Source organism: Hesperophylax consimilis, chromosome 26, assembly GCF_061612785.1.
Source record: "Hesperophylax consimilis isolate HC1 chromosome 26, BYU_Hcon_1.0, whole genome shotgun sequence".
Lineage (NCBI taxonomy): Eukaryota > Metazoa > Arthropoda > Insecta > Trichoptera > Limnephilidae > Hesperophylax > Hesperophylax consimilis.
This window is the reverse complement of record NC_142861.1, coordinates 21,904,287-21,928,721: the sequence shown is the minus strand read 5'-3', so window position 1 is coordinate 21,928,721 and position 24,435 is coordinate 21,904,287. Positions and strand designations below refer to the sequence as shown.

Below are 24,435 nucleotides of genomic sequence, written 5' to 3'. Positions count from 1 at the left end.
AATGAGTGGTTATGGACCTCCCTTATTAGCATTTTTAACTGTTCATAAAAAATATTTAGGGCCAGTCAAAGCGCAATATTGAATATTTTGGCATTTAAAGGTTCCCTGTTGTTTGGTTAATTTTTTATGATCCTTACGCTTGACAAGTTAGTCGGGCCGGGAATTGACTGACAACGGATCTGTTCAAATATCAAGAATCCAAATTGGCGCTGATTGCCGATTTGTTGATGACGTTAAATGGGATGATGGTTCAATCTTAATGATTAACTATGACATCTGAATAGAGTCAGCAAACAGTGTTTAATGAATAAACTGTCAAATCTATTGGAGAATTAACGTGCTAACAAAAGTCTTCTGCAATTTTCCCTTTTGGCTTAGTTGTGCCCGTTTTTACATGACAAAATCATTTATCAAATGCCGTTTTAAAAATTCCAATTCAACATTTTCAGTAGAATTGTACAAAAATATCACAAATGATTGATATTTTGACATTTTTATTCCAATCAAAATAAATAACAGTAATTTAACAACAAAACTGAAACTGGATTTATTAAATATTTTAGTCCAGTTGAACAACTTAATTTCCAACCTAACCTTTGACGAATATCAGAGAGTTACAGATATACAAAATTGTCTGCAGGCGTAAGAGAAACTGACAAATGAACAAATAATTTATTTTTGCACTTTATCTGCGCCGTATCAGTGACGCCTCCAACTGCATAGATTAGTTAGTATATCTGTAATGAAGCAAAATGGGAAAGGTATTACTAAATCTTGAGGTTGTTATTTCTATAATTTTTATATAAATTAATCCTCTTTCTCTCACAATGTGATATGTTATTTTATTGTTTTTGATGAAAAATCTTTTGTGTAATTTTAAATAATTTCTACTAATATTAATTATGTAAAAAGTTATGACAAACTGCTGTGTGAAAAAATTAAGAGTTGTCGGTTCTCAGTGGGTGGCAATTTTTTTTTAGGTTTTTTTTTTTTTTAAATATTAATGGTGGCCGGGGTTTGAAGGCCCTGCAGAAATTTTATAAACCTTGTAAATATTGTACATAGATAATAAATTTAATGTAATTCACACGAATCTGTTGTGAAATGAAGTGAGTAAATTTAAATATATTTCTCGTTTTAATTTTAAACCTGTTTTTTTTCTCCTTAATATTTTCATTTAGCGTATGAATTTGTAGTTTGTGCTGATTTTAAAACTTTTTGTATGTGTATAACACTAAGAGTATGTGTTATAACCGTTGTAAGATTCTGCAGGTCCCAAAGATTGCGATGGACTGGATTCAAAGAATGCCAGATGATAGGAGACAGGACACCGTATATCACAACTGTGTGGGTGCTCCAGTTGAAGTAACCCAGAGACAGACCGAGAAAGGGGTGGACAGATTGAGTGGAAGAGGATTGGAGCGAGATGGAGAACCAGGGTGAATGGTGAGAGAGCACAGAGAGTGAAAAGAGAAGAGATAGAGGAAGGTTGAAGTGCCTCGTTATTCAGATGTTTTTCTGTTATTGTATGGGGAATAGGTTTGGCAGTAGGTACTTCATGGTATCCGGAAACTGGAGTCGGTATGTAACCTCAAAATTGATAAAATTTAAAACATGCTTATTTCATTCTAATTTACTAACTTTCGTCCCGAGGTGATGACGTTTTTGACAATATGAAAGCTTTCAGTGGATTAGTGGAAATATGTAATGTACAGATTTGTCTTTTTCAATGCATGCAACTGCTTCTAAAATTTATGAACAGTATTTTTATTGAATGACAGAAATGAAGAAATTTTTAATTAACGACAAAATTTCGACAGTCATAAGAGGTTGACGGTTTGAAAACACATAATTATATAGAATAACACTAGAAGTGCCGTACATATAAATTTCAATGGAAACAAATGTTCCATTCAGCTCAAAAGCCCAGAGCTCCATCTCACTCACACTCGCCTGACATCATAGATCTCACTCCCATTTGAATTTCATACTGGAAATTTAAGCCTCGATTAGCCAAATATTTGGATCACGAAACACCCCGACAAGGCACTTCTTGTGTTATTCTTTTTTATCCTATGCATAATTATAATGAATAAATTTATAAAAGGTTTTTTTTAGGACGAAAGCAGGAAACTCAATTGATGGAGGACTGAATGCAGTTTGTCTCGGACGAAAAAAAAAGGGTCTGGTAAATATATGACGCACAAGTGAATGGAAGAAGAAGTTAATAACCCCCAGAAATATCTGGCACGGTCAAGTAAGGCCCTTCGTCCACAGGGATACGTAATTATTTGATACTAATCGCGCACAGTCCATACAAGTAACTGCTAAAATCATGAGACCCGCGTCCCCAACAATCAATGTTGAATTCTCGAAACATCACAACTAGAACACCATCTCCTCACTTACAATTCAATTCAGTCATTTGTTGACTGTTTTGTTCCTAGCATTGACCTATAGCATATGCACTGACAAAATGTCATGGTTGGTCGCGGAAGACTGGCATCACTAAAGATTTTACAAAATGCCAGCAACGAACCTCCGTACAGATTTAAAGATATTGAATCGTCGAGTATCAGATTCTTGCGTATCCCTGTGGAAGATCAGCCTAAATCAAATACTTGATTTGATTGGGTACTGTGAACAGTCAGAATAACACAAGAATATGGTGAGAATGAAACAATGAGTGTGTGCCAAGCAGAGATGTGCTTTATTTCAAATAAATCCATTTCAAATGGAAATGCAAAATGCAAAATGGGTATTTTCCATTTTGCATTTTAAATGCTTTTCTAAAAACCATTTTGCATTTTGCATTTTAAATGCTTTTCTCAATGCATTTTCCATTTTAAATGCTTTTTTGCAACATTCTTCCTAATATCTCCACTCACCTTTTTTTCATAAGCCCCAAATATCAGTCGGTCCTCAACCTCGCTATGAGAGATAATTTACATCTGTCAAGTTGCTCCCTGGTAGGAGCCCTTGCAATTGAGTGATACCATTACAAAAAATACTGATTCAAATACTGAACATGGGGCCATGACGCTGTAATATTAAATATTAGATAGCAGTTTCTATGTTTTTACATTGGCAACATTAGACCCGCGCAAATTTTTTGTGGTTTCATAATCTGTAGTTGTGGTGTTTTTGGATATACCATCATGTAATATGTTTGTTCTGCATTGATGTCCATTATTAAATGACAAAATTGTTTAAAAATTCTATAATTATTTTAATTGTTTGACCTGAGAAACCATTTTGCATTTTCAATGCATTTTGAAAATAGGTATTTAAAATGCTTTTCTAAAAACCATTTTGCATTTTGCATTTTCAAATGGAAAAGTTTTGACCCATTTCCATTTTGCATTTCAAATGGTTTTGGGTACCCATTTTGCACATCTCTGGTGCCAAGACAGAAATGTGTCACCTTCATCACCTGTCTAATCCTACATCAAAATTACATAAATATTATTTTTGTTTTTTAATATGCTAAAGAAAACAAAACAAATTTCAGTTTATAAGTATTTTACTTGCTACCCAGCTCAATATAATAGTAAAGTGTTTACACAATAATTGGTTGAATAAATTTTTTTCGACTTTTACTATGCACCAAATATGTAGGTACATAATTACACCAATAATATAAGGCTTTCAGTTTCCACGTAATAGGTCCCTTTGAAGATAGAACTTAAAAAAATGGCCCAATTTATCCCACATACCTATATAAAGTTTTCCCACACAATAAGTTTTTTCCTGTACCTTGGAAAACCGTTTAAGAGAGTTTCACTGTAGGGATAAATTTATATATTTTTTTAACCCCTGCTGTGCTGCTGGCTACATTTGCAGTCCAGTGAAATTATGACTACTGTAAGGTGCACTGCAATGAGTAGAGCTAGGTTTTAGAATTAACGCATTTCATTACTGTCTATGAACATTCTGAAGTAAAAAAGCAAATTTTTTTGAAGCGTGTCTATTATTTAAAATCTAATTTTCATTATTAAATTTGATCTTGAGATATTTACGAAATTTTACCAAAAGAAAGACAAACATTCCTGGGCTACGAATACCCCAACAATATTTAAAAATCTCCTACTACCATCGCTTGTGTCGTGATGGAGGACTTAGCCAGCTGAGGAATTGATGTTGTATATTAATATACAACATCAATTTTGTTTTATATTAATTTATTTTTTTGTGAGTATCTGGGTATTTGTAATAATTAATATTGTTTCCTAATTTATACTATGGATGTGTTCCATCTGCTTTTTTTATTTATTGTTTATGTGGCTGAATTACTCTAAGAATTCAATTTACTTCCCAAAGTTTGTATTTTTTAAATTTAATTCTTTTGAGATCTTGAACTTCAAATCAAATGTCAAACGACCTAAACCCTTTCTGATAAAACTCACTAATTTGATTGTTTATCTAATGAAATACGTCCGGAAAAAATAGCAAAATTTTAATTTGGCAGATAAAATATGAATAGGTTTCTGATACAGTGATTTTTATCACATTACTCAAGGGTATAAATAAAATACAAAGTACAATGTTTTGTGATAAACATTCCTAGTATTTTTTTTTTTAAAGTAAATAATCTCAATTTGACGAGCCATGTTTTTCATCCCACCTTAGCTTTAAGAATGCTGGTTATTTTTTTAAATTTAATTTCCATTCTACTTGTCACCTTTTCATCCAAAATGAATATCTTAATATATAAAGAAGAAGAGTGTTTATGGGAGCTGGCTTTGTTTTTTGTACAAATCTACAGTTTTATTCCGAGAATTATGAACTTTTGTGCACTTGACGTTCAAAACTCAGAGGAAGGTCACTATCTACACGAGAACCCCTACTATTCTCTTTTACCACCCCTCTAAAGTTCTTTGCATAAAAATTTGCATTCAAAATAAGAAGAAAATTATCTTCTACATCAGATTTCGAAAAATTCTACGTAAATCCTGGACAACGCCGGGGACTTCAGCTATAATATATTCATGTATAAGGATCTTACGACCACCTTCTCCTATTCGAGGTTCACTATTATAAAAAAAGTGTGAAAGATACTCTCAGTGTCGCCCCCATGAAAGACCACTGTTAAAAATCGAAATATTACTTGAAATAGCTTTAACCATGTTTGGTGACCAGATGCGAAATGTCAGGTACTTCCCCATCTTCCTCCTCCCCATTACCTTCAGCTTAACACAATACCCCAATTGGGGATGCCGTAGTTCTACTGGCTCTTGGGAGCAGTTGGGACTCTTGTAGTATTAACTTCTGATAGTCCGCACTTCTACCAGTCTCACAAATTTCTAAATGTCTTCCTCTACTGCTCATACAATTATTATATTGACAATGTTTTTTATGATGGTGTAAAACACTAAAAAATCGTTTCTCTAGAATATTTGGATGTTTTCAGATCTTATTTACTTCATATAATGTTTACACTATAGTGCGTTTACCTCTAATTTTTGTGGGAATGAAGAAGCCATTACTTATTTCTTTAATCGCTGGGTCCAAAGTTCATTTCTTTGTCTTTCGTAGACACACGCCTCTCCGTTCACTGATTGGTTACTCAAAATTTTATAGCTTTCGTTTAGGTCTAATTGGTTGAACAACTTCAATGTTTATTTTTAAGCCTAGACAAGGGGAATCCTAGTCGTCCTAGACGATTTTACGACCTCTCTGCTTTCGTCCTAGAACCTCGATATAATTCCAACTCTTACAGATGCCTACTGCAAACAAACTGAATCAATTTTTAAATCAACAGATGTCGCTAGAATGACGGTTTTCATAAATAATTTGTATATTTTTAAACCGCGAAGTGGGAAGCTATGGTTTATCTATTATATGGTTAAGTCTGCCAATAACATTGAGATATATAACTAGAGTTTGCATTCTCAGCAAAATTAACCGAAAACAGTTTTTCTATTTGAGCTTTGAGTTGTTATATTGGCTTTCTGCTTTTTGATGTTAAAACAGATCAGCTGTTATGCATTGTTGCGTTTTAATAAATGATTCGGACTTGTTACACATATATCAAGAACTTTCAGTAGCATAATTACAATTATTGGAGAATTTTAAAAGAATAGCCACATTAGAATACATTTCATTTTATTTATACAAAAACTAACAAATAATGATTATAAAAATAAATGCTTAAAACAATTTAAAATATCTGACATTGCACCACGACGTACTTTATGATTTTTAACACTCCCTTACACCATCGTGTATTTTATGATTTTTTACATTCTTTAAGTCATATTTAATGATTTTTCACACTCCTTACCTCGTACTTCTCATATTCCTAAAATGATCTCGCATTTTACAATTTTTCACATTTCTTACACTACCTCGTATTTAATGATTTTTAACACTCCTTATAAAGTAAACCTATACAGAAAATAATTATTCTAATACCCGATTCGATACCACTTCAATACCATCAAAACAGCGTTGATTACAACAAAAATTGATAAACAACAAATAAATACATCTGATTACATAGGTACTTACTTGATTTATAAGGTTATAATGTGTCACATTTAACTTACATTAACAATGATTTTATTAACATATATAGCTGTGTATACTTGATTTCTTCGGTTAGGAAGAGATAGCAGATCTGTCGTTTACTATGACATTTTAATTTATAGTTAAAAACTACATTGCTCATGATGGTCGATGGAAATTACTTTTCAATAGTTTAATAGACAGTAAAAGTTGTGCGAATTTAATGATGCCAGAGCTCTCCTTTTGCTAGTTTTAAGTGAGTTAGTGAGACATGAAAACAGATTCAACATTATGTGAAAATGATATTTTTTGTTTTAAAGTTTTGCAAATTCAGTGTTAATTTTACAATAACTAAGTAACATTACGTTTCTATGGTATCACAAAATAAGTATAGATTCACAAACTTATGTATGCAGGTGGTCAAAAGAGGAACTAACGAACAAACGAAACACCCCAAAAAGTACCTAACTAGCAAACGAAAAAGCTTTTTTTTTTGCACTGGTAGCCACAAAATATATTGCAGAGTGCCACAACTATAAATACATAAGTTTGTACATCTGTACAGGAGTTATTTTTAATGATAAATAATTTTTGGATACAATGAAAATATTACTGACTCACTCCGACAGGCCAATAAAACTGATTTTCGCTCTAGAATAAATGAGCTTACTTTGGACAAACGGACATGCCGACAACGGTTCCATGATAACTCAACACAGTGACAATTCAACACACTTTTAAAAAGTGATATGAAGTAATTAGATACGATGAAAAAAAGTAATTTTTAACCTAACCTAACCTACTTAACCCAGTTAATAAAGTTTTTGTTTCATCACTTTCCATGACTTTATATAACTTTTTAACTTTTAAAAAGTTATATGACTTTAAATAACTTTTAAAAAGTCATGGAAAGTGATGAAACAAAAACTTTATTAACTGGGTTAAGTAGGTTAGGTTAGGTTAAAAAAAATTGTTTCATCACTTTCCATGACTTGAAGATGTGATGATTTATCATTGTGATGATTTATCCGGTCACCGCCGACAACACATTTGTATCAGTTTATCAGTGAGGCAGCAGTTATTTTATGGATTAAAAATTTTTCGATGCAGTGAAAATATTACTTAAGAATATTTTTGAAGTGTGACAAGATTTGATTTTTGGCATAAGCATGGCTTGTAACAGTACCGTTCTTAAAATGTAGTTATATAATTTCTACGTAAAATTGACTATCATCATCATTGATATAGTTTAATAGTAGGGTATAGCTTCATTTTCCTTGAACGGGGGCAGGCCGAAAAGTTCAGGTCTGAAGTCCAGAAGGGAGTCCACAACTAGCGTGGCCTTTGAGGTCAGGGAACGGTCCAGGGAAGGGTCGGGGGTCATCACCACCTGCATGCCAGCAGCCCGTCCTGATATGACTCCGTTAGGGGCATCTTCAATCACCAGACACTGGAAAAAAACAACATAATAGCTTGAAATGTTTGGTAATCTGCGTAGCTAGGTACTTCCTCACGTTGCTCTTCCCATCTCCTTCACCTCCCCACTACCTACAGTCTCACAACATACACCAATTGGGTGTGCTACAGTCCTACTGACTCCAAATATTTGGAGTCAGCAAGCAGTTTGGGTCTCTTGTGAGGTATTCACACAAACAAAAATTAAGCATTGAAAAAAGGGCATATACACTACGCAGGAAACTATTAACTTCTTGATCACCGACCCAGAATATTCGTAATGCGCCAGCTGATTCTATTTTTGTAATAACTTACTTGCTTTTTGCAATATCAAGTTTATGTAAATTGTACCGCCTTACCAGATATGGGTTTATATATTTATTAAAATAGTATATAATCTAGCATAAGTAGTTTCCCCAGCAAATCTAGTTTTATTTAGAGAAATGATTTTTTAATAGCAGGTAGTAGGTATCTTTCAGGATACGCTGGCAAGCAAGAGGAAATTACATAAATTGAGGACAGAATGTCCTAGTCACTGATAAAAAGTTGATCAAAAGAAGCGAGGCGTGTGTGACATTGAGGCATGTAACTCTGAGGTGTATATGTGATAAAAACATGAAAGACCGTATTACAAATGAGGAAATCTGGAAAGAATGCAAATGGTGAGCAAGATTATAAAAAGTATCCTTAGGATCAAATCTTCAACCATACTAATTTTGGTTGTCGGAGCGTGCGTGATGTGATATATTCCTGTGTAATACGTAAAATTACCCATGAATGAACTTTCAGTGTTCAAAATTGGAACTGATAAGTAATAAATCATATCAGACAAGCGATAAAGCAGGTATCAAAATTATTTTAATAAATACTTATTCTTTATTTGAAATGTGTATTTATTTGGCATATTGCCCTGCCCATTACTTTTGCGCCACCCTGTAGAACGAATGTATCCAATTTCTCAAGGTTGTGCAAAATTACGGATAAAATGTATAAGAAATTATGAATACACAAGTATAATATTATACTTGTTAATATTCAATGTATTATTAGCTATCGGGATATGCTGAAATCCTAATCTATCTGATTAAACAGTATTTTAATGATTCTGTTTGTTTAGCCGAGTGAATAAATAGGATTTGAGAAAAATTGTGCAAACTCAGGATAAGATTGCGTTGAGATTCTAACAATAATAATAATTTTGGCAAGACGTTTGTTTGAACGTAATAGAGCCGTATACTTTATTGAAGGTTACAATTTGTGTTATTTCCAAGAAGTTCAGCGAGAGAATTTAATTGAATAACAGATGGTTAATATTCTGAATATGCAAAATAATAATAATAATTTCCAAATTCAAAACAAATAAATTTTATTAGACATGCAAAGATTTTTTTTTTTAATATGTGGAATATTTCACCACATTCCAGAGTGGTAGATGCTCTCAGTATCGCCCTTGTGAAAAACTACCATTCAGAATCGAAACCTTGCTTGAAATAGTTTTAATTAGTTGTTTAGTGACCAGATATGAATAACCAGGTACTTCCCAAACTTTCTCTAGTCTATCTAATCCACCATTGCTACTTCCCCTCCCCACTTCCTTCAGCTTCACAATGGTAACTGGATAAAACGGAACAATGACAAAATATAAAATGATAGGTTAGGTTCATTGATGTTCTGAATCTTCAGAACGTCAACGTTAAAGTCAACGGTTAGGTTAGTTTAGATTAGGTATTTTATTTTTCTTCAATGTTTTGATAAAATTTATTTTTTATTATTTATCCGTTTACAGTAGGTACCTACAAGATTTCTTATTTTAATACAAAAAAGTTTTTATGTTATTTAAATAGCAATTAAATACGGGGGTAAAGTGTGCTAACTTCGAGAGGTGATTCTACACGGTGGTAGAAGTAAAAAAAATAATAACTTTTCGATATTCCAACTTTTTTTTTCCACAGAAGAATATTTCTTTTCGCATACAAACAATTTTTAAACTTTTTAACCTAAAAACTACCTTAAAACGTTGGAATTTATAAAAAAGTTTTTAATTTTTTTTACTTGTACTATCATGTAGAATCACCCCCAAAGTTAGCACACTTTACCAGCGGACACCCTGTATATTTAGTGTTTTATACATTTCATACAATGGCACCATTCCTCTTGTCATACCATGCTGTGCTAGAATATCCGTTCTGCCGTGTGGTATCTTGAACAAGTCGTGGCAACAACAATGGCTTTATGGTATTCTACTCAAGCGGAACGATAGGAAAACCTTCAATTTATCTAAAGCATATTTTTTGGTAATCATAATGTACACCAATTCGTTATAAAGATTAATCAAAATAGTGATTTAGCATTAAGCTTCGCCTTAATGTATTTCAAAATACATTAAACAACTGTTTGCCGAAAAAAATTGAAAAAAGTATTATGTTTAGCTCTTTATTCACCAGATTCACCAGATTCACCAGTTTCCCATTTGTACTATGAGTTGTCTGACACCGTGTATATGTTATTTATTTATTTATTTTATTTATTTGTTTGTTCACGCCTTGACGGCTTTTACATGCAAGGTAAATTATACAGGAGCATTATAACAAGTATATAGCATCATAAGAAGTATAACATAGTATTTATGATAATAAGCTGAGCATGAAAGACAAGTTGGCACAACACAGGTAAGTATTAGTATACGATAAGTAAATTGTATATTGTATAGAGGAGTTCAACCAGCAAATACTTATTTGGGCTCAGGCTACAGTACATTCAGCAATTATAATTGTCACAATATTACACAAAACATAATTACAAACAAACTCGAAACATACCTGTTGGCAGTGGTGCAAAACATTTTCTAGCGATTTATAAAAGTAAGTAATATTCTTGTAATTTAAAATATATATATATATATTTTTTTTTTTTTTTTGCTATTATAAATGTACGTAAGTTTTTTTATTATTATGACAAAAATAAAAGGTACACAACAATTACATACAAAAAGAAGTAGGTATTATGAAAGTAGTTACAGAGTATTAAGTTTATTATTATTAACAATCAACAGGATTTTTGCTTAATATCTGCATACATATACGCTTTTTAAAGGAGGCGATGTTTTTATTAAAAAATATATCAACAGAGCATGTTTCATTCCCCACACGATGCAATCTCTGAAGACAAGAGTTGATCATAAAATTAGTGCGAGAAGCAACTATATTGAATGGAGCATGAAGTCTAGTGTTGTACTTATTGGGAACTTGATAATTTATCAAATTCACTAGTTCGGGGCTGTCCAAATAACCGTTGATAATTTTAAATAATAATAAAGCGTCACAGATTTTTCTTCGCTGTGATAATTCAGGTAGTTTAAGCAAGTGCATTAAATAATTATAATTTAAATTTTCTAATGGAATATGTAATTTGTAATTTATATGCCTTAAAAATTTGTGTTGTATTCTTTCAATTTTGTGTGAGTGTACATTGTATAGAGGTGACCAGAGAGAGGAATTATACTCAAGAATGCTTCTGACAAGTGTAATGTACAATGTTTTGAGTGTATTAGTATACATTAGATCTTTGGACGTTCTTAATACAAATCCGAGACATTTAAGTGCTTTATTCGTGATTGCATCGATGTGGGGGACGAATGTCATCTTGTTATCAAAAACGACACCCAGATCTTTTATTAATGTTACTGTAGAAAGATTTACATTGTTAATATGATATTTAAAGAGTATTGGATTTTTATTTCGAGAAAAACTTATAGAATGACATTTATTAATGTTTAAAAATAAATCATTAATGTTACACCAGTTATATAATCGATCCAAGTTTTTTTGCAATACAAGACAGTCCATTAAATTTCTTATAATAGTGTAAATTTTCAGGTCATCAGCAAACAATAGGAAATGGATACCTTCAAATATTGTAACAATGTCATTGATAAATAACAAAAAAAGAATCGGACCTAGATGAGAACCTTGAGGCACCCCACTTGAAGCTTCAATTTCGTGTGAAATATGGTTAGATAGTTTAACGTACAGTTTTCTAGATGTCAAATAGGTCTCAAGCCATTTTAGTAGATTTCCTTTTATCCCATATACTTCTAGTTTTTTTAATAAGATTTTTATAGAAACTTTATCGAACGCTCTGCTGAAATCTGTGTAAACTGCATCCGTTTGCAATTTTGAATTTAGATTATCAGATATATATTTTTCGTATATAATTAAATTTGTAAGTGTAGATCTACCGGATATAAATCCATGTTGGTGAGGGGAAATGATTTTGCGAGCCTGCAACATAAATTTTGATAAAAATACGGATTCAAACAATTTAGGTATTACTGATTGTATGCAAATAGGTCTGTAATTAGAAGCATCCGTTTTGTCGCCTTTTTTATAAATGGGACTAAGGAAACTGGTCTTCTATAGATGGGATCTTTTTTATAGATGGGACTAAGGAAACTGGTTATGTTATTTTAATGGAACCGACCGGGATGCAGTGCCGTGATGATGAAGATCATGATCATTACGAACAATCATCACAAAAATAAATACTTACATCTTCCGGCCTAGGTTTATCCGCAAACCTGGCAGCGCAAATCAGATAAATGTCAGGGTGCGGCTTGCCCTGCTTGACCTCTGGGTCGGTGCTGCCCATGACCTTGTGGCTGAAGAGATCGAACATGTCGCCGTAATTCTGCGTCTTGGCCTGCACGCTGGGCTTCCCTGAACTGGTGGCCAGCGCGATGGGAATCCCATTTTTGTAGAGGTGTTCAATAAGTCGTTTGGCACCTGAGAAAAAAAAATTAAAATATAATCTCAAAGCGAAAATCATGGATGCACTATTAGCAAAATGAAATGATATGCAAAGCTCTTTAGCTCGTGATTGAAATGGAAGTTGTCATGTTTAAATAGACGATTAGCGCCAGCTTATTTTTTTTTATATTTGAACAGTTCCAGTTAAATGCTTATTATCGGCTTGTTACGGCGTTTGATTATGTTTTGTTTTGACATCAAGCATGACGGTCATGCAGCTGTGCTTGATAGCTGATCACAATTTAGCCGAAAGCTGAAATGGGCCGAGAATCATAGACGTTTATAATCATTGGAGGAATCAATTAGCAAAAATTGTGCCGATTGTCAGTCAAAAATGTAACAATTCCACACTTACAGACATTTTGGTAAACATGGAATTTAAAAGATTACAGTTTGAGGATTTTTGTCACTGGAAACCTTACACATTTCCCTAACATCGCATATAGAATTTACAGACAAACTATTCGTAGTTTTAACTCGATTTACTTGAAAACGTAAGCTCAAATTAAAAAAAAAGTATACCACAAAATAGACTCCAAATTTGATGTTTGTTGAATCCCCAGTTTTCCGGTTTTATTACGAGTTTCTGGACTCCGTGTATAGTATAAAAAGTCAAAGATCAAAAGTTCTCATAACTGCAAAGAAGTCAAAAAGATAGCAAATTCATAAAACAAACTCACCCTTCATCAGTTTAACCTTTGCAAACAATTCTTCTCCCTTATTGTTCATCTGTTCGCGGAAGTCCTCGGGGGTGATGGGCAGCCCGACCTCGCGGCAGACTATCTCCGAGGTCATCTGCTCCGTGGTGCCCATGACCCGGAGCCGCACCTCCCGGGGGTACTCTTTGCCGTACTTACGGCATATATACCTTACAATGTCTTCGTATATGCACTCCGTATCTGCGGAAAAAATCATATAATCATATAAATTAATTTATGTATAAAATAACAAACGTTGGGTTGCTACAATGATCATTTTGATTGAATAAAAAAATGTTTCGAAACTATGTTTCGTACCATTTTGAGTGTCAGATATTTGAACGATCCCTACTAAACGCTGAAAAGGGCCGAGAATCAGAATCAAATCAAATTGTGAAAAGCCGTCATAATATACTAGACATATTATTGGTTATTGTTTTGGTTTGGTTAACGTTGTCATTTATATATAAAAAAAAACTTGGATTAAAAATAAGAATAGGGCCTTCACCGGTACATTCACCCAAATTCGCAGTTATTGAAGTCACCACATTGAGCGAATACATCGTAATACAAGTATAGGTATGTTCAAAGGTATTAGGAACTAACACGAAAAATTCTGCCTCAACACAGGTTAGCCTAGTGAGGCGGTATTTGAGAAACCTCAACTGTACTTTTATTTTCTCTTTACCTTCACAATTTTATGTTTGTATTTTTCTGTTAATTTTATAACCTTAAAAATAGAAGTTACAAATCAATGTACACCATAATATGTATTTATAGTTGTAATGTGTAAACTTTCCTAAATAAAGATATTATTATTACAGTCGACTCTCGATAATTCGAAACTCGAGGGACTCTTAAAATATTACGAATTATCGAGTGTTTGAAATATCAAATGGTTCGAAATTTGTGAGAGTAAATAAATAAAACTTCGAATTCTTAAGTGTTGATCAATTATTATTTATTTATAACAATGACAAAAGTTTATAGGTATATTCGTGTACATACATGTAATCATAATGTGAATTAATTAATCTTTCGAAAGAAAGAACTCTGTTATACTGGTTTGCTTCAAAGCACATTGCTGCTGCTCAGACTTCTCAATAATTTTTTTAAAGAGAAAAAGTGCCTGAAATGCTTTTTCATCACTTTCGTTTTGTAGACAGAAGGTTTGTAAGGTATCGAATGAGGATCTTGCTTCCTTAACTGACACTTCTGCCAAAGGTTCAAATTTGTGTAACAATCTTTCCGCCTCTTTCTCTCTGCAACTTTGAATTGTCGAATGTTGAACGCCGATGAGTTCGAATTAACGCGTCGTTTTGTTATTATAGCAATGATTTTTTCGTTTGAATTACCAAGTGTTCAAAAATGTATGGATTTAGTTCGAAATATAAAGAGATTTCGTAGGGAACTCGTGATAACTTTGAATTATAGAGAGGTTCGAATTATCGCAGGTTTGAATTAACGAGAGTCGACTGTATATATATTTTTCGTTTATGGGGTCGAATCCATTCTGGAATAAATAATTTATTTTATTATATCTGCACTTGGCAACGTATTTTCATCATGAGCTGAGGAGCTCAGAAATAATAATTTATAGTTTTATATCTTCCTCTTCTCCACCTCCTTCCCTTACCCGATCCCTTCAGACTCACAACATACGCATATTGGGGATGCCATAGTCCCACAAGCTTCGGAGAGTTGAGAGTATTTAAAAAAAAGTAAAAACCAGTCATAATGACCTCATGTTGTTTGTTTAGAAAGTTAAAATTTAAAAAAAACGCACTAAATTTGTTCGCAACGTTCAACGTTCTATTCGCAACGTTTTGAACACCAAAACAATCAATAGAATAGAAGAAATTTGGTTATTTCCGACACACGACAATAACGATTAAAAAATTTTCACAAGGTCAACGCATAATTACATTATTTCTAAATTAATTGGACAAACAATAAAATTCCAAACATATTAGGCACCTTGGTAAAGCGCATTCTTCGAACCGAGCCAGAAATTCAGTTCAATAAACACAGAACATGCAGAGATAACATGATACAAGCTGGCTCTACACTCGCGCGCGAAGTCGCGCCGTGAATTCACGCCGTGAATAAACGCCGCGATCCGCGCGTGAACTGTGTCCATCCACACTCGCAAACCTTCAGTCTTGTTCGCGACTTTAAACCGCAAACCCTTTGTCGCGGGCCAAAAACCGACAAAAATCGGGGAATGGCGCGAAGCGCGAATGCAAAGATTGCGAAGGCGTGAACAAGATCCACACTCGCGTTTCGCGGCCTTCGCGGCCGTTCGCGCCGCGAGTGTAGCGCGCTTTAAGTGTCAGCTACACTACTCGCTTCGACGCTTCGACGAAGTCCTCGACGAAGTTAGCCGAAGTTCGAAGTGCGTGCCCACACACTCGTGCAACTTCGCGAGTAACTCAGTCCAACTCGCTTCGAGTCCTTTGACTCGGGCGCATTTACCGACAAGAATCGGAAGTCGGGCGAAGCGAAGCGAAGTTGCCCGAAGCGAAGTGAAGTTCGTGCCCACACTATCGTATTCGGTCAACTTCGATCAACTTCGCGAGTAGTGTAGCTGGGCTTTTAGGATCTGCCACACGTCCACTTCGGAACGGCGGTACCACGCGCTACTCCAGGCCGCCGCGCAAAAACTAAAGAGTAAGCCCAAAAGTAAGGTAACGGTTTACAGAGCAGTCCCTTGTGCGCCCGAGTCAAAGGACTCGAAGCGTTACTCGCGAAGTTGCACGAGTGTGTGGGCACGCACTTCGAACTTCGGCTAACTTCGTCGAGGACTTCGTCGAAGCGTCGAAGCGAGTAGTGTAGCTGACACTTGAGACTTTTCTGTGCGGCGGCCTGGAGCGGCGTGTGGTATTGCCGCTCCGAAATGTACGTGTAGCAGAGCACATTGAATCACTCCCTTTGTTTCTAAATGAAACACTCGTGTCTGGCATTCGGAATGTCAAATATCAAAATAAAAATGCCTCGTGAGAAATGAAAGAAAAAACATGTAAAAAAAGGTAAACAAAATAAAATTGAGTCACTTTCGCCATTCAACGAACTTTCGGGACTTTCCTAATAACGTTAGAAAGCTCTTTGTACTTGATCTCAGACAGAATTATAAATCTCTGGTGATGGCGATTTACGATGTACGTTTTGCAATTTATCGTAAATAAGCGACTATTTTGTTTTTCACAAGCGTTTTTTGTATGATCAATGACTTATCCATCTTCTACTGAACATTGCCGATGAGTGTCCTCTTGAAGAAAACTAAAGTCGTCTGCCTGTATAACTTTCGACAGGTTGATAAATTTGATTTTCTGTTCGGTAAAGAGTTTCGATAATTGAAATCTGCACTTTCTAACAATTTAAATAAATGAATTAATCGGAAAGTCCATCTTTCATTTTAGCTTATAGTTTGTATATATACTTACTTATTTATCCGTAATTCAGAAAAAAGAATTCACTTTTAAAACAACTAAATAATTATGTATTTATAGGAATCAAGATGGAATTATTCATACCTTTTGGTGTTTTGCATTTTCATAAGTACCTACATAATCAAGAATATTAATTTTCGTGTTTTTTTTCATATTCATATTAATTAATTTTCATGTTTTTTCATATTCGTATCAGTCAATTATCGTGTTTTTTTCATATTCACGTTAATTTATTTTCATGTTTATCATGTTCGTATTTTTATGCATTATCCAGTTTGAGCACAGATTACAAACATATGATTTGACATTTTCTTTACAATTTGTAGACAAACACTGGCCAGACAAACAGTTAAAACTTCCTAGATAAACCAAAAACTAATTTTCATATTGTTTTACATATTTCATATGAATCTAGTTTTTATTTATTTACGCCCGTTAAATGGCACATTACATAATCTAACTAACTAACCATCACGCCGTTTCCCCGCAAGGGTAGACAGAGAGGACGGACCGCTAAACAATTCGGTCTAGGCACACACTTCTTGCCTCATTCACATTCATACATCGTCTCATACATACTCTTCTATTCTGACTCTTGACATGACCCGACTCAAGTAGGTATCGGATTAAATTGATCGTACCATGTCTTCCTCAGGAGTCCCCGACTTCTGCTACCATTATTACATAATGTACTCATAAATAACTGCAATAGATACGTATTGCTGACATAAACATATTTAAAAGATAGAAAAATAAAATAATTAAATAATTATCAACAGATGATGCGATGATCAATTGTTATAATTTGACATTTCCAGCTACGAACTAACCTACATTTACACATACAAAGTAATAGTTTTATCAAATAAATTAATTCTACTAGATGAAAAAACCGTATTAGAGTAAGAAATGATGTTGTGGATTTAGTAAACACATCAACAACATCATTGTGCGTAAAGTTATTTCTAAATAAACGCGTGGTCACCCTTAGCGACGCAGTTACTATCATTCCATGACAGCAACCTTGAACGGGTGCCAAAAGCAGTCAAATATCTGGGAAAACTTTGTCTACCACATCTAGGAAGCGTGTTCGTGCTGATTCAATGGGAGGCCAAACAAACATTGTTTTCCAAGTAAATATATATTTGTATGTTAGGGTGGCCCCTAGCGAATGGAAACAGGGGAGATAGGTCATGAACATTAGTTCTTCCGTACTACTGTAAATGGCGTTTGCGTTCTGTGGTCTTTGCAGCACGGAGAAGCGGAAATAAACCGATAAATTTTCATGTGGAAGACCTTTTAACAGCAACAAAAATATTACTTATGAATTAATAATACTCATTAATAATAATGAGTTTATTAAATCCTGGGAGTACAATGCTTTATATAATATACTATATTCTGTATTGTATACTTTTAATAAATAAAAAAAAAAAAAAAAATTTAAAACAAATATTGAGCTGAGCTAAAGCTAAGCGGAATTTTATATTGATCGGAAATAAAACGATTATCCCCAATTTAAATGACATTTTTTGACGTCTAGACTTCAGACAGATCAACGAAATTCCTTGATTATTTGTTAAAAAATTACTCTGATTCCATTGAAAATATCTCGGTCCACATGTAGAAATCATAAATTATAACCACTTAATGAAAGAACTAAAATTATTAAAACTCTCAGATATAAGACTTGTTTCCGACTTGACTTTTATTTGTATTTTTTACGAGTATTATAGACAGCCCCGATTTACTTAGTGTAATTATTTTCCATACAAAACTAGAAATACTTGATCAAAAATTATTTTTAATTGCAACAACAATATTAGGACTGAGTCATTTAGATACTCGCTTGTACTTTCTCAGAAATAGTTAATGTGTTCAACTGCACGAAATTTAGCAACAAGAAGGCTATAACAACATACCTCATAACTAATTATTAATGTTAGCTTTTTTTCAAGTATTCTATTTTATAATTTTTATTGAAAAAATTTACTTTTTTAATAATGTCCCACTAAGTTATTTATGTCGCATGTTTGTAAAAGCCCATAAGGGCGTATAATATCAATTTTTTATCTATTTATTTATCTCTTTCCAAAAAATTAAGGAAAAATGATGTTCAATTCAGCATACGGATATGTCGGCATCATGCTTCTACTGGTTTGTAGCCTTTTTTAATTTTCAAAATCAATAAATATGAACATATTTTATCAAAAAAAACTCTAATGTATCCATAAATTCTTAAACATGTTGACAATTCGAGTGATTTTTCCAAAAAAAATTGTAATTACAGCTTATTCACGTTTATCATCGATTCGTATCGATGATTCAAATGTGATGAAAATTAGGTTTTATTTCCCATGGTTCTGCTCAAAATCTCTAAGCGCACCGCCCGGCTGCTATCAAAAGTTACACTGTAAAATACGTTCGAATATTCTCCCAAAGCAAATTACTGGTATTTTGTACACTACTTATTAGTAATCCGATTATATTGTAACGTAACCAAATTTTTAAAACAAAAAGTTTTGATGACCCACCCTAATGTACAGCCACGTTTTTTCAGAAACAAACCGTGAAATCGCGTAAAGGGGTCAACATTTGAGCCCTAGTAAACAGTGCTTATATAATTAGGCTAATTCGATATGTTTTGCTGTTTACAAAAATCACAATTGTTGTTTTTTATAAAAAATATTAATAATATTTTCAGAAAAAATAGAGAACTGTTGACTTGTTGACTGTTACATCAGGAGACCGTTTCGTAAAAAGATGTTTGTTGTGTATATATTTTAGGAACTCTATTTTAATTTTGCACGTATACAATATTATTAACATTAATTTGTAAACGGTGCCATTTTTTTCAACATTTCTCCCTTTTCCTGTTTCAACTTTGCGTATACGATGAAAAAATCTTTTCTACCCGGATTGTTCAAATCTGTCACATTAACTTGATGTTAATTGAATCGACGAATATGACCATTCAATTTTTGGCATTCGAACGACCCCACTTTAAACGTCGATTCTCGGCCCATTTGAGTTTGTGATCAATTTTCGATCAGTGGACAAGCATAAATATCACACTGTTGTGCTCTCGATCACGATAAAGGGGGCAAAATTAAAACGGGGCTACCGGCGGTATGTCTCTATTGAAATTACTGGAAATTTCTTTTTACATTATTTATGTTACCTTTACAATATGTTGTAATGTAAGTTTTATATTAGTATGTAGATAACTTACTGATACAGAAAAGTGATTACTGTATGGAGTGTGCAGTTAATTGCAGGTTTTATCTCTAATATTTATCTTGTAAAAGATATTTTATATCATAAAGGATAAACGAATTGAATACAGCATAGCTTTGTTGTTACGTTTGCGTCATTACTCGATCATTGAAATGTAGAGGGTTCCATTAGGGTTTGCAATCCCGCAATCCCGCATCGCGCAATCCCGCAATCCCGCATCCCGCAATCCCGCATCCCGCGATCCTGCGGGATTTCAGCAATATTGACACGGGTCGAAATCCGTTTTTTCAATAAGAACCAAGTGCACTCCTTCCTTACTTCAAAAATACATTCCACACAGCATCCCCACAGATTTCCTTCAAGGCCGCCTGTGTTACTGTGGAGTGTGGAGGGTAATGTAGAAAAATAGAAACAAATCATAATTAGTTAAAATAAAATAATGTGATACTCTCAGTATCGCCCTGGAGATAGACCACTTTGCAGAATCGGTGTCGGGTGAAATAGCTTTAGCCATGTTTAATAACCATAACGTCCAAATCTGAAGAGCAGGTACTTACCAACCTTCCTCATTTCCTAACTATCCAAACATCCGTCATTCTCACAACATACCCCAAAAATGATGATGTCATAGATTCACTGGCTTTGGGTAGTTGGGACTCTTGTGCGTTAGGCGCATAAAAAAGATGCAGCTTACAAATTTTAAACCGAAATATTTATTTTGCTTTTGCTTTGTTACTACACGAAGTAAAAAAATAAATACACTAAGATAATATATAGCGCCCTTAAAGTGATTTTGCACAAAAACGGCGTTATACAAATCATCCAAATATTATTATTAATTCGCTAGTAACATATCATTTTTATTTAGTTCATCATCTGTTCATTTGAATTAAGCTTTTTATCTTCAAAAATTCACTGGATTATGAAAAACCGAATTTTTCATATCAAATCTATTATCAAGGAAGTGGAATTCGTTCATACATGAAAACTCGCACATACTAAGATGATAATTATTAATTAATAAATAACTTAAATTCATTCTCTTCTTACAATATGAACTAAGTTATTAATTATCTTCTTACACTATGAACTAAGTTATTAATTATCTTCTTACACTATGAACTAAGTTATTAATTATCTTCTTACACTATGAACTAAGTTATTAATTATCTTCTTACACTATGAACTAAGTTATTAATTATCTTCTTACAATGTGAACTAAGTTATTAATTATCTTCTTACACTATGAACTAAGTTATTAATGGTAATTTTTAATGCAAACTGAAAACGCGGTATTCTCTCTTTTTAACACTTTAAATCATATTCTCACCATAAAAAAAAATGAGATAGCATAACTTTTATGAGACCGTGTCAGGCTGGGATATATTTCACCCAAAAAGACTACGGTTGTTCGTGGTCTGTGAAGAATATGTCCCAAAATTGCTCAAGTGGTTAATCCGTTAACCTGGTGCACGAAAAAGACGCACCAATCATACGCCGAATGAGATTACAAAAACATCAGCTGCCAAAGCAAAAAAAAAATACAGCACAATTTTTTGTGTTTCGAAATAGGTAGTCAATTCGACGAAGATAAAACATTGCTTTTAAAAATTTAATTTTTTTTAAATAAAATGGTTTGCACCCCCCCCCCCACCCCTGCCCCCACCTCCTCCCACTTCACAATATATCCCAATAGTGATTACAATGTGCCTAGAAAACAAACTGAAAAACTGGTCACTTTTAAATGCGAATACCGCACAAGAGTCCCAACTGCTCCCAATCTTCTAGAGCCAGCGGGACTATGGCCTCCCCAATTGAGAAAATACATTGTGATAAAATAATATTTGGCTAATTAATATAGCGCCGTTTTCGTGAGAAATCACCTCAAGGGCGCTGAAAACCTGGCTATTCATATATGGTCACTAAACACAGCTAAAACCATTTCAAGAATTCATTTGATTCTGAACTGACTTTTTTTTCTTTCACCAGAGCGATACTGAGATTATCTTCCACTCTGGAACGTCATTTTAGCTTACAGAAATACCTATGCGCAATAGCTTACCTCCTAAAGTTCGGGAAATTTTCTATGAATAATAATAAATGTTATGTAGAATTGCTGGCAACACTCCAGACGGCATTTCCTTCCTAAATTTTCCGGGAAAAATTGATGAATACGTTCATCCTAAATGTTAACAAATGGATACATACATATTATAATCCCACTGGATTCAAGCGTGATATTCCCCTCAAAAGGTACAACACTACACGCTCGTAGCTCGTTGCACGCTTTTCTAATAATAAACTCAGAGGTAATTAATATGAGTCACATAATTGCACGCCGTGAAAACGTGAAAATCTCGTTTCCCTTTGTAAGTAAAATTTTTACGCGAGTTCTAAAAAGGAAGGTACCTACTTACACTGAATAAAACTTTTTTTAATGTTTTGGAACAATGGAAATAAAAATAATTTAAAATGTATGCTTCATTTGGAAAGTACCTACCAACACATTCAACCCATCGATATAAATATATTATGATTTAATTTTTTTTAAATAATGAAAAAACGTTTTCGTACATACTCACAAGAATTGATTATAAAGCGGTTATAGATAATAATAGATACATTAACATGTCTTAAGTTTTTTTATAGAACATTTAAATCTCCAAATAGTATGAAATAGTCGCTATCCGCGTCCGTCTGTTTGTGCGCTTAGTTCTTCTAAACTACGCACCGGATTTTGTTAGGATTTTCACTATCATTTAGAGAATTTCTTCCGGAAGGTTTTCATATATAATACGTGCGTATTATAATTATAGAAAGTAGAGAAAAGTCGATGTTTTATAAAAAAAGTCGTAAAAATATTTTTTCGGGCACTACATTACTAACTCTGTCAAATCCTTATGAGATACATCAAAATGTTGTACTACGGAATTGTATATCTTGAAAAGGCCTACAGAAAAGTCCATCATGGTACATGTCTATCTCCTAAGGATAACCCCCAGCAACGCTGGACACGTCAGCTAGTTAATGATATTTTACTAGTTATGAACCCTTTGTTAATTTTTTTACCAGGAAAATAAATTTAACCGCAGAATCAATGCAGAAACATAATTTCAATTTCCATGTATTCCACTACGGAACATGACATGTTTGTTGAAATACTAAACAACTATGTATTTTGCTAAGTATGAAAGACTGACTACTTACAATATGTAACATTGTTTGCAAAAGTGCATCTAAAACCATAATGCGAAACATAAACGTTAAAATAACAAATAAATAATTATTCATAAAAATGAAAATGCGGAAAATTTGTAATCTATTGCGAAAGCGCGCGATATATAAATAATACGCTGTACCTATACGTTCGTTATCTATGTATCTGAATGTTGAACCTGAAATTATGTACCAGGTACAATCGTCTGAATAAAATACTGTCTGATCAATAAAACAGTCTGTTCATCTGCCAGACACGTGATGGAAATGTCTGTGACGCAAAAACCATAAAAAAGTCTGAACTTTCGGGAATGGTCAGGGATTTCATAAATCGCTCGAAAAAACAGAAACAAGAACTAAAATAATACGTCAAAAAATGACCATGAAATTCGTAATGAACTGACCTTGCCACACAATTTATTGTTTTTTTGTGTATGGTTACTAATCGACCAAATGAAAAATACTACATTTTAAAGCGACTTCGATATTACCATTAATTTGTAGTAAAATAAGATGACAGGATACTCTATTTTACGTAAAGACAAAAAAACATAAAGTGAATGTACTGAATTATTATACATAATATACATATAGTGCTTACCCAATATAACGCCATCCATATCGAACAAAACGTGTGTCACTTTTTTAAAACTCGCGGTGTTATGGTTGGCATTATTGCCGTTGATTTTATATTCGCCGTTCATTTCCATCTCAAAATCTTTTACGTTGAACAATTTGAAATTAATAAAGCACGAACAAGAAAATCATACGACCCGCGAAACGGAAGAATACAAAGTGATATCAGCTGCGACACAACCGTAGCAAAGCGGGTTAGCCAACAGAATGATGAGAAAAAGTCGATCGCAGACGCTTAAATAGGGGAACCTAGTACCTGCCTAACTAGGAAATGACCACCGATTTCACACTATAAATTTTCTAGTTTTCCGGATACATTCGAGGAAAATGTCCGTCATCACACCAAAAGGGGTATGTAGTGATTTTATTGTCGTGACCTCGTGTTTGGTTTAATAAATGCGACTGAGATATTTTGTCGTGGTGAGGAGGTAC

The 24,435-nt window shown here is 33.6% G+C and overlaps 1 protein-coding gene across 2 annotated transcripts; it reads right to left on the bottom strand.

The window, feature by feature from the left end:
• Window positions 1-6,030: 6,030 nt before the first annotated feature.
• LOC149411299 (pseudouridine-5'-phosphatase-like) lies at window positions 6,031-24,197 on the bottom strand. 2 transcript variants are annotated; one of them, XM_089647038.1, is made up of 4 exons: window positions 14,474-14,548; window positions 13,448-13,666; window positions 12,511-12,743; window positions 6,031-7,957 (listed from the first exon to the last, which is right to left on the bottom strand). In XM_089647038.1, the coding sequence occupies exons 1-4, from the start codon at window positions 14,481-14,483 to the stop codon at window positions 7,757-7,759; spliced, it is 663 nt and encodes a 220-aa protein (XP_089503164.1). In that variant the 5' UTR covers window positions 14,484-14,548; the 3' UTR covers window positions 6,031-7,756. The 2 variants fall into 2 exon arrangements, with proteins under 2 accessions (XP_089503164.1, XP_089503163.1); XM_089647037.1 differs by lacking the exon at window positions 14,474-14,548 and adding an exon at window positions 23,969-24,197 and having other exon boundaries at window positions 6,040-7,957.
• Window positions 24,198-24,435: the final 238 nt, after the last annotated feature.

Bases quoted from the DNA above. Each gene is read 5' to 3' on its own strand.
- LOC149411299 (XM_089647037.1), bottom strand. From the start codon at position 24,077: ATGGAAATGAACGGCGAATATAAAATCAACGGCAATAATGCCAACCAT. The intron at 12,744-13,447 runs GTGAGTTTGTTT...TTTTTTTCTCAG, and splicing joins AAAGGTTAAACTGATGAAGG to GTGCCAAACGACTTATTGAA. The intron at 7,958-12,510 runs GTAAGTATTTAT...GTTTTTTTCCAG, and splicing joins ATAAACCTAGGCCGGAAGAT to TGTCTGGTGATTGAAGATGC.